Source organism: Drosophila navojoa, chromosome 4, assembly GCF_054131105.1.
Source record: "Drosophila navojoa isolate 15081-1374.11 chromosome 4, UAZ_NAV_1.0, whole genome shotgun sequence".
Taxonomy (NCBI): domain Eukaryota; kingdom Metazoa; phylum Arthropoda; class Insecta; order Diptera; family Drosophilidae; genus Drosophila; species Drosophila navojoa.
In genome coordinates this window covers 4,541,497-4,559,945 of record NC_142892.1, presented here as the reverse complement: position 1 = coordinate 4,559,945, position 18,449 = coordinate 4,541,497, and the positions used below count along the sequence as shown (strand labels likewise).

Here is an 18,449-nt window from a genome sequence, read left to right as displayed (position 1 = left end):
ATTAAATTACGTTTAATTTGTGACACATGCTTGCTCAAGAAGTGGCACAATGGAAAATTAAACAAAATATTCAACTGCCAGAGCTACTAATTTCAGCAATTTACAGTTGATTGTGCATTAGAATTTCGCTGAATGCCACTTAATACGTCGACAGCAATGCAAACCAGCTGCGCAACAATCTACAATTAAACTAAAACCAACTGCTTAAACTAATGAGAGAGAGAGAGAGAGGGGAGAGAGTACATGAGAATTGCGGAGAAGAGCATTTGCTTAAAAGCACTTCAAAGCAGCTGCAAGAATTATCGCGCAAAGCTCTGAAAGGAATTATGCGGAAAAAGAAGACTTGACGACAGACATTAAATAAACTATGACTACGAATTACGGGGAAGAGAATTAGCTTGAGAGAAGAAAGATAAAGTTCTATATAAGTAAGAGTTAAATGGAAAATAAATAGTTAAAAATGGCTTCGATATGATAATTGTTAGAGCTAATGAAAATAATCAGTAATATATGATTAGAAGAGTTGCATAGAAGAAGAGCAGAAACTACAATCAAGAGCTGAGAATTGATATGTTTTAGAGTCTGGCAGAGACGAGAATTTATTTAAAAGCAAAGAAATGAAAGACTCGTTATATTTACAATTATTAAATGGAAAAATGATTATTCTTACGCCTCGTGAGAATGGTTGAGATTGAGAATTGCATAGAAGAGCATATCTGTAGAAGAACTTTAAAGGAACTGAAAGGAGCTTATTCTGTAAAACAGAGTACAATCTTTGTGAAACTAATTGAAATAGCCAAGTTAATGACAATTATTTGCAGTGTACTATGCCAAGCTGACTGATAAGGCGGGCCTTCTCCGCGCTAGTGTCGTCGAACCTTTAGCTTGGCAATGACGTTCGTTGAGGTCATTTCATTGCTGACTTTTTCAGCAGCAACAGCAGCAACATCAACAGCAACAGAAAGCAGACAGCAAACATTACTTTACAAATGCGACACAGTTCATAAGAAATTTGCTAATAATATATGATTTTTGTAGGCGTTGAATATCGAGGCGGAAGCCAATTGCTAGATATTTCTATATTTAAATTGAAATTGAAATCGAAAATATATTAAATGTAGGCGGCATGCAATTTGCATAATCCCAAGTGTTAAGTAATGGAAATATTTACGCATAATATTATTATAATAAATCAAAAACAAAGCTGACCATATTTGATATTGACATACAATACGAGATCTCAGGATTAAAGGCAAAATACGGAAATTATTTGTATGCAAAAAGCGAAACATAAATCTTGTCTAACTGAAGCTTTGAAGCTTCAAACTTGAGCTTTGGCTTTGTTCACAAGGTTTACTTTTTATCATAGCATGATAAGAACAATGCAAACTGGGAGTCGCATTAGGGTCAAGTTTACTTTAGATATACGTTTTTTTATTGCAGTATAAACAGCATGCGCTTTATTTGTTGTAGCCGTAAGTCAAGTGGCTATAGGGCATCTCAGAGTCGAGCAGACTTTGCTATACTCTTCTTTTATTGCATTTCATTGTTGCTATTGTTGCGTTCAATTTAAACTTCAACGTCAAAGCACGTTGCAAATTACGTGGCTCTTGAAGGTGACAGCGTCAAGAGAATTGCATTTTATGATGACTCGACATCCATTGTGCGAAACGTTGTTAGTCGACCCTCGCCTCGCGTCCATAACTAAAGCTAACAACAGCTGTGTGTGTGTGTGTGTGTGTGTGTGTGTGTGTGTGTGTGTGTGCTGAATGGCCAAGGGAGGTTGAACTGGTAGAAACTGAACTATATCAATATATATGCAGATGAATCTAACATAAAGTCTGAACTATATTAACTGAGCTGCGCAGTGTCTATGCTAATATTTGCAGATACTCAATCTCCAGTTTCAGAACCGAACGCACGGCTAGACGGACATCACAGTGAAGCTAATATACCCGCTTTGCACTCCAAAAAATCGAATATTAAGTATGTTTCGCGTATCATTAAATGAATCAAATGTTTGCCCAACGATTGGCACCTCAATTTTCATATTATTTTCAGCTCGCAAATTGTAATCGGATTAGCATAATTTATTGATCAATAATCATTAAATAGCGTTTACATGCAAATCGCTTCAATTACGAGGCGAAACATATTTCAATTTCAAATCTCTTGTCATTTGTTATGCAAGCAAACAAAAGATGATGTGAGAAAAAAATGAGAAGAAAAACAAAAAAAAATACAAAATAAAACACACGCAAGCAGCGAGAGAAAAACAAATAGCAGATGGAAATTTGTAAACTTGTCGATGCAACGTTTCGAATAATTGTGATGCAAATGCGAACGAGATGAGGATGCATAATGCAACAAAGAGGAAGAAAGCAACAGAAACAAAAGATGAAACAATTGACAATGGATTTGGAATTTGGCTCGGGCTGGGGATTGAGCGCGGAGGGGCATCTTTATAAATTAATTAAGAAGGCGTGACATAATAATCTGGCAGGCCTGATTTCCATAATTAGCTGCAGCCACGCAGCGTCACTAACAAACTAGCACAGGTAGGTGAAAAGAGAGAGAGAGAGAGAGAGAGAGAGTGAGTGAGTGAGTGAGTGAGAAAGCCAGCCACAGTAGCATCAGCATTACCATTTCGCATATATATTTCTTGGAGCAATTACGGCTGATGGCCAGCGATTTGTCACCTCAGCTAATGTTACTCATTGTGCAAAAACGCGGCCAGTAGTTAAATTACGGCCACAGCCGAGAAACTTGGCTAATAGCCATGCAATCGAATGGATGGTGAGCGAGTACAAAAAAGTTACAGAAAATGCTTTGAGCTGACGTTTTTATGGCCTCAGCCTGAACTTGAATCGATCCAAAAATGCTTTAATAATAGGCAAGTATAATATGCGTGTAAGCTTCTATATCCATTCAGATTTTCTGCTTCAATAGGTCTAAAGTACTTTAATACAAGACCAAGTTTGACCCTGTTTTAATGGATCTATAATTAATGGCTTAAGCACTTGGTATAATCTATTAATTAATGCATGTAAAGATTTTTTTTTGTGTCTAAAAATATCTTAACAACTTTGACTCAATCTGTTCAAGATTTTATGTAAATAAATCTTTTTTAATGTCAGTTTATGATGAATAATAAAACATTATCTCAAGTCAAAAATCTTTAAAAAATCCGTTTACTTTCGCCAAATTTAATATTCAGACTAGTTAGCAAAGTTAGCTTTCTTAGTTACCTTCCAATCGATGTGCGACGCACTTGAAAACTTTCTAATGGTTGTTATTTTTCCTGATTCTCGGTTGTGGGGATTTCGCTGTTGTCGCGTACCTGGCGACAAAGTTCTAAGCGTTAGCTGTGAGGGCGTGGTCGCTTTGACAAGTTGAATGTTTGCCAACTGGCCAAAAGGCTGGAGCTAGAGCTGCATAAAAGTTATGTCAGCAATGCAATTTGCAAAATGGCAAACGAAAGAGTGGTAAATGGGTCAAATGGAGGGCAGTAGGAAAAAAGTAGAAGGAATTACTGTGGGCTGTCAACAGCTGCACAATGCTCTAGTTGGCAAGAAAGTTGAGAGGAAAACAAAAAATATATGTAAGTCTTGCCGGTGTGTAGGATATGCTTTAAGTTTGAATCACGAATTATATAAAAGCCTACGATTAGCTAAGAGTCCAGCTCACTAATATGCCCATTCACCTCTCTTGAATAGTGCGAAAGAAAATATTTGCATGAGTGCAAAAGTGAAGTAAAATTATCGCAATGCACCATCCACTCGAGCTTTAGTACTTTGAAGCATTAAGACGCATCTGATGCACATTTCAGTGTGTGTGTGTGTGTGTGGGGCAATATCTTATTACAAAAGATATGAGACTACTGAATCGCTGCTTATCAATCATACGCAATCATTGTCCAGCCATATAATCCAATAATTCATAACGCCATTAACAAAGCTGTCAAACAAAGTATCTCTTCTTGCACAATGAGAGAGAGAGAGAGAGAGAGAGAGAGAGATGAGGCCACAGTAACGAAGCCAAGCAGAAAATGATCTCAATGCTGGAGCAGCAGCGGTAGCAGTGGCAGCGGTAGCAGCAGCATCAGACATGCCTGACTGCACATGAATCAATGGAGGTAACTGAACCAACTCCCCTTTTTCACATTCAATACTCGGTGACCCCTCTCCCCCCACAATGTGGCCAGAGGAGAGTGGGTAAGCGGGTTCAGCTCAGTTCGACAGCTGTCAATGAAAATGTGTGTAACTTATTAAGTTGCAATATAGATACCCTATAATTGGGATATGTGTGTAGTAATTAGGGTATATGACAATAAACTTACAAAAAGAATGAAAGATAATCAAAGAAGAGGGAAATTTAGAAGAAAAGTAGAGATGTTTTGTAAAGAGAGAAATAGAGAACTTAAAATAAATAGAAGTTTAAATGAGAAAGAGACCTACCGAAATCGGAAATTGAGTTGACAAGTAAAGAAGAAGAGAAGAGTAGAGAATATGAATAGTAGACAGCTTAAAATGTAGAGAGCTAGAGAAATAAAACCACAGAGAAGTTGAGAAAACATGATAGATTGCTCGAGTAGTACACAAGTAAAGAACTAGAGAATGTACAAACAAGAAGTCGATATAATGTAATAATATACGGTATATCGATATCATTTCATATCAGTTACAGGTTATCTACTCGCACATCACACTTTGCTGTTCATCTAACGGCTTTCTTTGCAATCATTGCGAGTGCTGCGCAACACCTGACAGGCGATTACTTCATCAATTCTCAATGGGCTCAAAAAGCCTATGGCATAATTTTGGGTACATTTTGGATTTTGGCATCCTTCGGTTCACTCAGTTTGTTCTTCTTCAATAGACTTGACGCTCAAGCTGTGCCTGTTGTGCGTTGTTCATGCTAATGTTGTTATTGACAGTCAACAAACAACAACAACAACTACTACTACAACAGCAGGGAGGACAAACGACAAATACAATAACAGCATGATAACAACACCGAGGGCCATTGACGCAGGCGGCCCAACAATTTGTGACAATTCGCGTCGCTTCGACTACGTCATCGACAATGGGTTTTGTCACCCAATCGACAGACAGACTGACAGACAGGCAGACAGACAGGCAGGGAGGAGAGCGGCCCAGTTCCAGTCATCGCCGGCACTGAGTCAGCGGAAGGAAGTGAAGAAGAGCTGACACTCAATTTTGAATGGCTTGGAAAGGGCCGAGACGAGACGGGACGGAACGGAACGGGGCCTTGACAATAGACGTCGAAAAGTCACACGTTTCGTCAAATGCTATTTTAGGGATTTATCGATTTAATTAATACTCGGACAGGGTACAGCGAGCACCGACTCAAGGCAGGCATAAATTATGAATAAAAATTCGATGCGTTGCATCAATCAAAGGCAAAAACCGAATCATGGCTAATAAAATCACTCATACGCACGGTACGCTGTAACTCAAATTTTTATTAAAACCAATTTCAGAATATTGTCAACATTAAAAGCGAGGCGAAGTAAAGGACGACGACAAACAAAAAGGAAATAAGGAAAAATTCAAACAAGTTGAAGCAAAAACTCCAATGAAAAGCATAAAATTTACGAGCTGAAGGACAAAGAGATTGTGGGGCAATGGGGGGAAGAACCACTGGATTTATTCATTCCCAGTTGTTGCCTTGGCAATGGCGTAAAAGCCAGATAAACTTTGAAGGTTTCGCCTTGTTAGAAAAAGCTTCAAGAACGTCTCATGTTTGAAATGTGGCCTCTGACCTTTGCAGCAGCAAAAATAACAAAGCTGCAAATTTAAAAGTCACGTATGACTTAATTAGCTGTGAAGATGATAAAACAGCTAAATGAAATTTCGATTTCACTGATGATAAAATAATAACAAATGGGTAAGAGACGGTGACAGAGAGAGAATGAGAGAGGGAGAGAGAGAGACAGAGAGAGAGAGAGAGAGAGAGAGAGAGAGAGAGAGAGAGAAAGAGATTGGAGATATGCTCCAAATGTCAATGAAAACTATTACGACTAATTACAGTCTCTTATGCCTAATTAAGTCGCGCAGTGCTGCGTAAAGCTAAAATTTAAACTAACAAAAAATACACAAATATTAAATTTAATATATATAGACTTCTTACAAGTCATACACAAACTAGTAATTAAATAATATTTAACATATCATTTACGATTTTTCCATCTTACTAACTATTTTCATTTTCACATGAAGTTTCGAGTCAACCCTCGCATATCATAAGCATTTGCCATACAAACTCTAAATTTTTCTACTTTGAAACATAACAAATTGCAAAGCGAGCATACAAAATGCAGTTTCCAGCTGAATGTTGGAACATGTCATTGTCATGGCAACAACAACTACTACTACAACAATAACAGCAACAGCTACAATAGAGCGAAAGCAAGGGCGTGCAAACAAAACGCACGGCTGACTGAAGCCAACAGCAACAAAAACAGAATTACGAAAGCACGAAAGAACATACAAAACAACAGCAAGTTTGCCGCTATACAACATGCGCTCTCTCCTCTCTTTCTCAGTCGTTTGCCCTCTCTAGCTGTATGATGCTGAGCAAACAACAACAACAACTTCAGCAGACAGCACGGCATTAAGCGTTTGAATTAAATTAAGGCAAATTCATGCAATAAATTTAATATATTGCAGCGAACAAGAAATTATATTTAAAGCAACATCTAAAAATAAAACAATTTTTTTTTTGATAAGCCGAATGTGACGTTAGAGTTGTGTCGGCAGAGGCAGCGGCGCCGACGCAATAAGCTAAAAATAACTGCAAAACCTGCGTACATCTAAAGAGCGTGCAAGAGTGAGATAGAACGAGAGCGGAGCGGAGGGAGTCTTGTCTGCTGGGCAGCGCACTTGCTCGCAGGCCGAAAAAGAGTATTGAGTACAATATATGTGTATGTACACACACACATGCACACGTTTTAAAAGTAGAGCGCGCCAGCATTTACCGTTGTTGTTGAAAAGCTAAAAGTAGTTGACATGACATGCTGAAAACTAAAACTGCGCTTAGCATCGGCTGCTGCTCCACCGATGCTCGACTGCTGCAGCGTCATTTGCTTTTATAGGCATTTCACACAAAAATTAACACCCCAATCAGCAAAAGAGACAGAGAGAGAGAGAGAGAAAGGGCGAGCAAGACACCGATCGTCTCTGTTATTGCATCTCCTAGATCTTGCACTGATTTACACAGAAAATTAACAGTTGGTTAAATTGTTTGTCATTTAGTGTAAATATGTAATTCATTTAGTTGACTTACGGTTGAAATTGTTTTGCAACGATTTATAAACTTTTGTCAATTATTTGATATCAATGTAGCGTCACGCCGGTGATTCAATCGACCGTGGCTATAAGCAAAACAAATTATATACAGCCAGCCGCAACGGCAGATTTGAAAACACACTCACACACACTGCTGAACTTGTTTCAATCGCACACACGCACAAGTGTAGGTAAATACAACAATAACAAAACACGGCAACGGAAACGAAATCCAATGCAAGCCGAACACAAAAGCTCAGCTTAACACTGCAGGCAGATAGACTGTGGAAGCGACGCAGCAGCCAGAACTTTCATGTACCAACGTGAACCGACGTCGAGCAGCGCAGACAAAAGACTGAGCTGAAGTTGCCAAAGCCATAGCCGCACCACAAGAGACGCAACGATAACAAAACGAGTACAAGCGCGCACTCTCTCTCTCTCTCGCTCTTTGTCGCGAGCGTAACAGTCTGTGTAGGTGTAGGTGTTGTTGTTCAGGAAAGAGAGCCACTGTGAGAGCACAAATTGCTGCAAAAAGGGAAAGGATCGCGAATAGTCAAAAACTGCAACACGAATTTGTCAATGTCATGAGAAAGCATAAGAGAGAGGCGGTTAATGAGGGGGAGAACGGAAATTGTCAGATTGAGCGAAAGAATGTTAGAAATCAGTATTTTCATTTGAGTTCATGTGAGCTTTGTCTTTGTGCAGCGCAATTTGCTGAATTGAAGCTGTCACAATATACATACACACACATATGTACATACATACATACATATGTACACACATATATAGATGACAGACTGGATGCTAGTGCTAATAAGGTGGTTGGCAATGCAGGTGCCGTTAGATGCAATTCAATGCACCAATGGCTCGATGGATGGATAGATGGATGGATGGATGATTGGTCCGATAGATGATGGAAAAAGCGAGGAAATGTGAAGTGCCATAGAAAATTGCTTTATGCACCGTTTTCAAGTTTCACGTTTGCTCTAAATGCCAAGCAGTTCTGCCGCCAACCAGTTCAGTTCGCAGAGCAGCAGCAACAACACTCAACAAGTTCAATGCTATTCAGACAGACAGACAACAAATACTTGTATTTACCTAACTTAACTGAAATTTGGAATGCAAGTTCCTAAGATAAACATAAACAAGGCGCGTGGCAGATATAAGTGCAAAAGCACACACGCTCACGCACACACACATGCATACGCTCAAATATTTATTGTGTAGGATATAAAAACTGCATTCCCATAAACTTTTGCGCAGGCGAAGAGCACTGAGCGACGCAGACAGCGACGCCGGCAGCGCAGCAACAGAATAACACTTGAAAGATGCTTTTCAGAGCATAGACTGAACTAGAAAGGGATAGATATAGACAGGGAGAGAGAGAGCGACTCAATTGCTCAATTGGAATTGTTTTATAATTATTGAAAGTTTAATTATGTATGTAAATAGTAATTTTATATTACCCTCGTTAAAGCTGCGCCGCGTGCATCTCCAACTCACCCAAAAATCCGCTCAAACAATTATGTTTATGTCATGACTCACCTGCAAAAGAAAGAAGAGAAACCCGTAAAATAAGTAAGATTACAAATTAGAAACATATTGTGTGTTTGTGTCTGCTCACGCAGGTAAATAAATTAAGTCTCAACACAAACTGTCACTTAAAAGTGTCACTGCAAATGAAACAAATCAAATTTGAAGCCTTTAATGAACGCACGGCACGTGCTACCTTTGCAAGCGGCAAACAAATTTAGCTAATTAATTAAAGCAGCGGCGATAAGGCAAATGCGAACGCAAAAAAATAGAAAAGCTAAGCAAAACAACTAAATAGTATGAAAAAATGCGCGCTGCGAAAAAAATAACTAGCAAAAACTAACATCAAAGCTCGTCACGTCACTCGAAAGCTGAACCAGGAGGCAGAGGGTGGGGTGGAGTAAAAGTGCTTGGACTAAAGAGTTAAAACTCACCACACGCATGTGGGCGTGTTGAATATGCATATCATTTGCTCTGTTAAACTATGAGATCCAACAATAAAGAGCACTCAAAAGCTACTTAAAATTTCCCTAAATTAAGCACACTCAATCGCTAGATCCCTTAGGGATATTTCAACTTTTTTTTTGTCATTAAAGCAAGCGTCAGCCAGCGGGCAGCAACGGGTGATTATGTAGATTTTTTCAGTTTCTTTATGCTCTGCTCAGGCACTGGCTGACTGTGCGTGAGTGTGTGTGTGTGCTTACCTCAGTAGAAATTCTCTCAACAGGACTGAAATGATTTCTTCGTCCTTGGACGTGGACTTGGATTTCATACAAATTAAGCGCAAATTGAAAAGTGTGTGGTAAGACTTCCCTGATGAGCTTGCAGGCCTGCACGTGTGTGTAGGTGGGCGTGCGTGTGTATGTGTTTATATTTTTTTATGTATTTATGTTTGTTTGGGTGTGTGCGGCAATACAACAAGAAACGTTCAACAATTACCGGGGCTAAAAGAAATTTGATTGAAACACAAAATATTTTTGTCAAATGTCAAATTTAAACCGTTGGCCTACTACATGAACAGCATGATAAGTTCCAATTTGGCAGGCTGCAGGTGCGCTTAAAGCATCAATCACACTAATCTTCAGGGTATTCTTAGGATTTTGCACACTGTCGAATAGAAGAGAAAAAAGCCCACAAACAAAACGTCGACAGCGACGCCGACTGCGACTGCAGCCTACGTACGTGCTGCAGTCAGAAAACCAAAGCAAAAGGAATATTGAAAAATTATGAAAAATAACTGTTGAACGAATATGGAATACTGTGGAAATGGACATTAATTAAATGCAAAGAAGGATACGGATATACACCATATTTAATAGTTTAATTTGAGTTGAATCGCTTGACCACACTCTTTAGATACCCTGTAACTAAATACATATTCACTCTGCATTGCCCCTTGACTATTGCTCACTCAACTCTTACAGGGTATTTAAATGCAAACAGCGTTTGCTGTCAGTTTGTCTTGTGCCCAGCTTGCAGTCAGTCAATCAGGCAGTCCGTCAGTCGGGCGTATTTACTGCCTCTGCTCTCTCTCAGTCTCTCCCTCTCTGTCCCTCACTCCCACACTCTCTCATGCCCCTTGATCGTTAATGATGCAGGCAGAGACAGAGACCAAACAATCAGTTGGCAATTTTCGTTTATATCCAAATGTATGTTGAAATACTTTAACTGTTATTTCGTGTATACGTGCATAAAGCCGTTATAATACGGTTAAAAGGCAATGCGCTGGCAGAAGCGGACAGACAGTGAGCAAGAGGTGAGAGGCTTGTGAAACATAATTGTGTTGAATCACTCACGTATCCGAAGGATACGCCGAGAAATATAAACCAAAAATTGAGCTACAGGTAAACTGTATAAAAGGTTGCGTGGGTGTTCAGGTGAAGCAAGGGATAAAAGGGGAGAGGATGGGAGGAGGGTGGCTTGTTGCTGTCAGAATGGATTCGCAACTGAATGTTGGAACAAGTTAATCGCATTTTGCAACAAATATTGAATTAAGATAAACGAGACAGAGAGAAAGAGCAAGAATTACAGATTCACGCGGGTGGTCTGAAAAGTTTTCGACAAAAAGTTTTCCAAATAACTAGTTTTAGATGTTTCTCTAGTTTTTAACTTTACAGACAGACCTTGTATATGCCACAACCCCAGCATTCGAGGGGCGACTGAAAAGTTTTAGAGTTAGGATAAAAACTATGTGCATATCATATTTGTGCTCTCTTTGCTTTTGATTCGAGTTTGTCATCTTTTCAAATAGCTAAAATGTCGAAATTCGAGGGTAGTCTACAAAGTTTTAGACTCTACTTTAATTATTTAATGTCTTTCATGGACAATCTCTATTTCTCAACTTGTAGTAGAACAAATGTTTACTAAAAGTTTAGTCAGCTTTAAGTGGGACACAGATAGGACCCACCTAGCAATAACATGAACCACACAAACTCAATTTCAGCTGCAAAACTTATTCACGCAGAACAAATTTGAAAGCAATAAATAATTGAGTAGCTAGCGAACATATTCGGGTGAACTTATTCCGAGAACTGAACTGAACTGAACTCAAGTTCATTTCGCATGCATTTTATTTACTTTCCAATGTAAACCCCAGACAGGTGATGCTCCGCTCTGCGCCTACCAGAGCCCCTCCTCCCCCACAGTACATCAACCTAGGCCAGACAATGACGGCGAAACTACCGAAAAACCACTAGAAATTCAAGTGAATGTAAATACGGCAAAATACGAAAACAAAAACAATAACAACTGCCAAGCTGAATAAGAAGAAAAAGATGAAGAAGAGGACGAACAACAAAACAAAAAACTGAAGAACTCAGAACGAGACGACGACGACAGCAGCAGAAGCAGCAAAGTGCAGCAGGACACGGAGGAGAGGAAAGTTGGCAGAAGTGCGTTTGATTGTTAAAGGTGCGTTCAACTTGGACAACAACAAACAATGGGCGGTGGACTGGCTGTAGGCGTGGCGCCGCACTTAAACGCCACTTAAGTGAAATGAATTGCAAGAAAGATTAGCTCAGAAAGAACAACAACAACAAGAATACGAAAATAAATTGTATTTGCCATAGCGCAGGCCGGAAGCCAAAACTAAATATTTGGCCAACAGGGCCAAAAAGCCAAAAAGAAGTTGGTCATAAGCTTATATAAACTATATATACATAGATATATACCCTCTATAAGCTTTTGTCATCGTCGAACTTAGAGCGTTTTATTTACACTTGTGCAAAATTGCCTATAATGGCTATATATGTATGTATATATATGCGAGGGTAGTTTGCAGAGTTTGTGAGCTTGAGTTCTCATTTTGTTAAACTTTATTGTCTATATATTGTCTCTATTTAAGTTTATATTTTTCTATATTTCATATTTCACATAAGCCTAAGGCTCACTTTAATGATTTACACACACAGTTCTCAAACAGCCCTCGCTTATTTTACTACAATTCCTACATTAGTTTCTTTGTCCATCTTCGGCTATAACTTCCAATTAGGCTCGCCTACTTTTTTTAAGCTTCACTTTAATTAAGCATAACTTACTCAGACCACCCTCGCTTAAATATTTACACTTATTATGACTATATACACTGCTCAGCACAAGCACTTAGACGCACCTTTTTGCACTTGTCGCTCTCCGCTTTTCTACTGCTCCTCAAAATATTTTGTTTGTTTATATTTTATTTTTTTATTCTTCATATATGTATATATGTATATATTTTTTGTATTTTACGCCAACTTTTTGCCAATCGCAGCGAGCCGACACGCGTGTGTGTCCGTGCGCACTTTGTCGAGCCGAGATGTGGCTTGGATGGAGGCCAGATTCGTACTGCAGCCAACAACAAAACAACAAACCGAAAAAAAGCACAGACAACACCCAGAGCTGAGCAAACACGCTCAGCGCGTAGGAGCAAAGGCAACAGCTGATTTTCTAGCCGGTTTTTTTCTTCAGCTTTGCTATTTATCCAGCTTGAAATCGACGGCGAATTGGGCAAAGCTCGCTCTAAAACTCCTTCGCTCTGCATACGTTATGCACTCAGCGAAAAAGTTGCGGGTGAACATTAGAGATGCTTAAAAGTGAGCATATTTTACTACAATATATATATTATTAAGTATTCTTATTTTTTTTATTATTTTAATGGAATTTTATAAAGACTAAAAAGCTATTATTACGCTGCCTTCGTCTTTATATAATTTTGGAAGCTGGCAATGCTGTACTAAAGCTGTTTTCTCTTGCTCTCTATGCTCCTTTTTAAGCGCCTGCAAATTCGCCGTGAGCACAAAACAAAGGCAAACAATGTGAGCGAGTTTTAAATGATTGACTAGCTAATGCCCTGGAATATAATTATAAGTGATTACAGATAGGGAAATTATAAAAAAAAAAAAACATTATTGTCAATATTATATGCCAAGACGTCCCTAGAGTAACTTGCAGCAGGAGTCAAAATAATGTATGTAAACTGGAAATATGTTTTCACTGTGTAACAAAACGTCTCTAAGGAAAGGAATAATCTTTTACATGAGTGGTTAATATCTACAGAGTATAAGAGCATAACAGAACAATGGATCCTAATCAGGAGAGAGAGAGAGAGAGAGAGAGAGAGCGTGAGAGAGCAACAACAAAAGCTTCAGCAACCCTATGACTTTAGGGCCAGTGGCATTTTGTTTGTACCTGCGCAATAGGCAACCCAGCAATCTCTCTCTCTCTCTCTCTCTCTCTCCCTCGTCCTGGACGTTCCCTCTCTCTGTTCCTCTCTTCCAAACTATTTACACGAGTTTCATTTGCAACGGCGACCGCAGCGCATTGAACAGCTTCAAATATTGTTTTGCGTGGCGTGCAACCAAATTGAAGAGGTTTTTGTAGAGGGGGCGTGGCGGGTTGTGTAGTAGGGGTCAGTTCCCTAGTTCTGGAACAGCCGCAAAAACCGCAAGCCGGGGGGCGCAACAGTAGTCGACCCACACTTGACCGCATGGCTTTAACAGCATTTGATAGTAGTGAGAGTTCATGTGTTTACTAGGCGTATGAGTAATGTGTAAAGTCGCAAATCTAGGCGCTGCCAGACGATGGCGCCTGCTTTGGCGGCGATAATTATTATCTGTCGTGCCAGCGACACAGTGAGAAAAGGATTTTGCAGCGCATAATTAGGTAGGCGCTCTTAGGTGCTACAGCTAACAGAAAACGCCCACTTGGTCACGCCCACAATAAGTGTGAAAGCGTGTAAGTGTGTGAGTGTGTGTCAGGCAATAAGAACTGCAAATAAAATATATGTGAAGGGATTTCATATGTGATGGGGATATCAGGCAGGAATATACCCTGTATATAACAATTATGATAAAATATTAATATTTCACCCTGCTAAAATATACCCTGTAGAGAGATGTTACAGCTAATATGTAACATATATATGATTTACATGTATGAATGTGTGTATATATGTATGTAGGTAGTAATAGGCTGGAGTAGAATATGTTTCATATTTTTTTGCTGTTTATATATACCCTTTAATTGTTATTAATACTAACTATCTAGACCCTGGATAATCTATACTATATATATATATACAATATACCCGGCACTCCTGATTAACACTCATGCATATACCCTATAAAAAGTACTTTAAATAGGCACGCTTGACTTTCGCTGCCAAGGAAATTTATTTATGACAGCAGACGGCGATTGCGGTCGTGTCTAGGGGCCCAACTAGGCGTTGTTAAGGGTTGGCACATGTGAAATGTGGCATGTGGCATGTGGCAAGTGAGACTTTAACAAATTAGATCTGTGACATTTTTATTGCTATTTAGTCAGCTGAGCAGGTGAATGAACTTTCCATTGGGTCAGCGATGAGCAAATAAGAAACAAAATTGTTTTTCAATTCAATTTACAAAAAAAATTGAATTAGAGAATACGTAATCGCATTATACTTATTTATATAATTTCGTTGTTTGTTCGTTTTCATTCAATTTCAAAAACAAAAATTGTTTTGGCTTTTTGCGTTTTGGGTCAACAAACGACGGCAACAAAGCCGAAAGGTTCATACGCTAGCGACCTCAGGTTGAATGTCCTTTTTATGTCAATTCAACAGACGTCGAACAACAACAACAACAATTGAGATAGGGAAGGAGGATGGGGGAGCAGGAGGAGTCGTGGGTGCACATTATGTAGCAAGACTTTCGATTTTTTATTGTTGTTGCGTCTGGCGCTGTCAAGAGCTCGGAGCAAATAAGATTAACACAACTGCTAAGCAGCCGAAAAAACATGGCAGGAAGGTCAACGTATTGGAATAAGTCCTGCAGATAAATGTATTTAAAGATTAAAATACTTATTTAAGCATAGATCTACCAACTCTTATCTATTTATCAATATTTAGAAACAAAATCAGAGTAAAAAACTATATATATAAAATCCACAAAAAATAACAATTTAGTTATAATATAAAATTATTAATAATCTTATTAACACCATTCAACCTAACATTAAAATCTTTATAAGAGCTCTTAGCTAAGTTAACAACCATAACTACAGCCAAGTCATAAACCAGTTCGAAAAAGTTTATGAGGCAATCTAGCTAAGATGCGAACCTACGCGAAAGCTTTCTAGTTGAATTCGAATATATTTCTCTTCAGCTGAAATAAATAAAAATATTTACAATGTTGTTTTCTTATGAAAGACGGGTTAATATATCAATTACAACAATAACATTTCTGGATTTTGGCAGCGGCATTTTACACAGCAACTATAACATTAAAAAAACACGCACATTTTAGCTTCTTTTTTATTAGTAAACAAAATTAGCGAAGAGCTGGAAAGAGGAGCAAATTAGCATTGAATACTTTAATAAAAGCAATTAATAAATACTAAATAAATAATGGCTGACAAAATATAATCAACAACAATTTCAATTAATTTACAAAATAAAAATCTACAAAAAAAAAAACAAAAAGAAGAAATAATATACATATTAAAAACGAGAAAAAAAAAATAAATAAAAATATAAATAAAACAAAGTCTATAAATTGTAAAACAAAAAAAAAAAAAAACAAAAAACACAATTTTTAACAAATCTACAGCGAAAACTGCAAATAAAAATGCAACGAAATAATATTTTGAATGTTTTCCAGTTGTTTTAAATAACATTTTATTATTAATAATATTTATGCGACGATTTGTTTTTGTTTTTCACTTTTGTTTTCTTTATGAAATTAACATATATATTTGAAAAATTAGAGCAAACAACTTTTACTTAATTAAAATATTAAATTTTGAGCTGAAAATATACAAAGAAAGATTTTTGGAAATTTTGTATGATTAGTCAAGATATAAATATATATATTTTTATTTATTTATGTATATAATGTTATTCAATATTTTTTTCGTTTCATGTGCTTAAACAACTCATGTTGTATAACAATATTAATTAAATTAAGTAGAACAAAGTAAAGCAAAAAACATTTAAGAAAAAAATCATTGGCACAAGTTGCAGTTAAATTAATAATAAAAATTAATTAAAGTTGAATATTGTTAAAGAATTTTTAGTATTGGTTCGTTTCGATGTGGAATTAAATGCATTTGCACAGTGGTGCAAAGAGTTCTATAACTAAAATTATAATTCTAATGAAAAAATACTTTTTCGGCTATAAATATAGGTAAAAATATAAACTAATTGATCGAAAATCATATTTCGCTTGCACAGTGGTTTACACAACAATTTTGCACAGTGGTTCCAATTACTATATACGTTCGTAAGATAACATCTATATAAATTGTTTATACAAAATATATATATATAATCGTTCATAACATGTTCAATGCAAAAATATATTCAATAAGCAATTCATGTTGTTGTCAACAAGTGTCCATCCCTCCCTCCCTCGACCATTTTCAATAATTACAACATTAACAGCAAACAACAACTACGACAACGATATCAAGTGCGGCGCTCAGGTGAGCGCAATTGCCACAATGATAATCACACCAATTACGATCAGACACAATGTGAGCAAATCGTTTGGTGTAATCAGGACCACGGTGCAGGCGACCAATACGTGCTCGAGTGTCGTCAAACTGCTTCGTGTTGCATTGCCGACAACGTCTGCGCCCGCGCCCGCTCTCGCTCCCACGCCCACTGACCGAACCTCGCCGAAGACGGAGAGCGCTTTCGAGCTTGTCGTCGGCTGTTCGTCTGTCCTGGCCGGAAGCTCGCTCTCACTAGCATTCGCTGCGCGCTCATTGGCTCTCTCGCTGTCGCTGCCTCTGCCACTGCTCTTGTTTCCGTTACGTGTTAAAGTATTCGCAATTGCAATTTCATTGGCTTCGCTGCTTGGCTTCTCGCCGCTCTCCTTGTCGTTGCCGCTATTGCTGCTGCTGCTGCTACTACTGTCACTGCTGCTGCTCTGCTTCTCGTTCACCGTTACAGTGTCCTCAAATGGCTTTTCAGCAGCAGCGAGCTCTCTATTTATATCCTCGCTTGCCTCTACGTTCGCTTTGGTTTCATAATTGAGCTTAAACTCAGAAATGCTCAAATTTATTTGCGGCGTCTCATAAACAACGCTCTTTTTACGTGGAACTAGTTCATTTTGAATCTCCTCTTCAAGTTCAATTTCTTCAAGGAATGCTTCGTCAAGTGCTTGAGCTACTAAATCACTATCGTCAAGTTCGTTGTCATCCAAATGACATTCGTCAAGCAATAATTCAGTTTCTTGCTCTAGAGTATCATTAAGTTCACTTTCATCTATTGGCTGAGTATTGTCATGTTCACTTTCATTCGCCTTATACTCGATAGTTGGATTTATAAATGTTTCAGTCGTTATTTCATAAACTGCTTCGCTTAAGGCTAACTTTTCGGCAAGTTCTGCATCTGTTTCTGCAGCGCTTTCAACTTTCAATTTACTATCATTTTCGTCAAGTGTAACCTCTTCTCGTAGGCTCTCTAGCAGTTCTTCCTCTGTGGGCAGAGGTGGAAATTCCTCTTCCTTTCTAGTCGCATCGCTATCACTATCGCTAGCACTTATCGATACTTCCGATACGTAATGCTCCTTAACCTCAAAGCGGGTGTTGAATGTTGTCTGCAGTTCAATTGAGGCATTCGCCTGGGCTGTGCTTAGTGGATAGTCAGCGAGGCTAGCATTGCCAGAGTCTGGATTGGAAGATGTCTCCTCCAGTGAACTCAACGAATCGAACTGGGTCAAAGCGGGCATTGGAGCTGGTTCCAGCTCCGGCTTATCCACAACTATGCTCACTTTGCTGGCATAGATGCGATTGAAATTGGGAGAGAGCTTCAGCTCGGTCTTTGGCTCTGCCTCTGTCTTTCTCTGCTCCTGATCCAGCTCCAGTTCCAGTTCCAGTTCCAGTTCCGGTATGGTGGCTAACTTATAACTATGACTACTACAATTAGTGAATGTGTTTGTGGATGTGGATGGGTGATTAACATCTAGTTCGGGGTCAACATTCAAAACTGGATTAGTGGCAATAGCTTGGACGAGCGCACAGCGGGGATTAGTAGCGGCATCAGAGGAGCAGCTCTCATTGGCATTATCATTATCATTGGCATTGGCATTGGCATTGGCATTGGCTGGGGCGTGATCTGGTTGCTGCTGGGCGGGGTCAACGCCTTTA

General features: G+C 38.6%; 2 protein-coding genes across 11 annotated transcripts in view; both read right to left on the bottom strand.

The window, feature by feature from the left end:
- Svil (Supervillin) overlaps positions 1–18,449 on the bottom strand; it is a 123,772-nt gene that overhangs the window by 66,887 nt on the left and 38,436 nt on the right. The window lies entirely within an intron of this gene.
- On the bottom strand, positions 16,185–18,444 carry LOC149091340 (uncharacterized). Its single transcript, XM_089259444.1, has 2 exons — positions 17,725–18,444; positions 16,185–17,685 (listed from the first exon to the last, which is right to left on the bottom strand). The coding sequence occupies exons 1-2, from the start codon at positions 18,029–18,031 to the stop codon at positions 16,775–16,777; spliced, it is 1,218 nt and encodes a 405-aa protein (XP_089115570.1). The 5' UTR covers positions 18,032–18,444; the 3' UTR covers positions 16,185–16,774.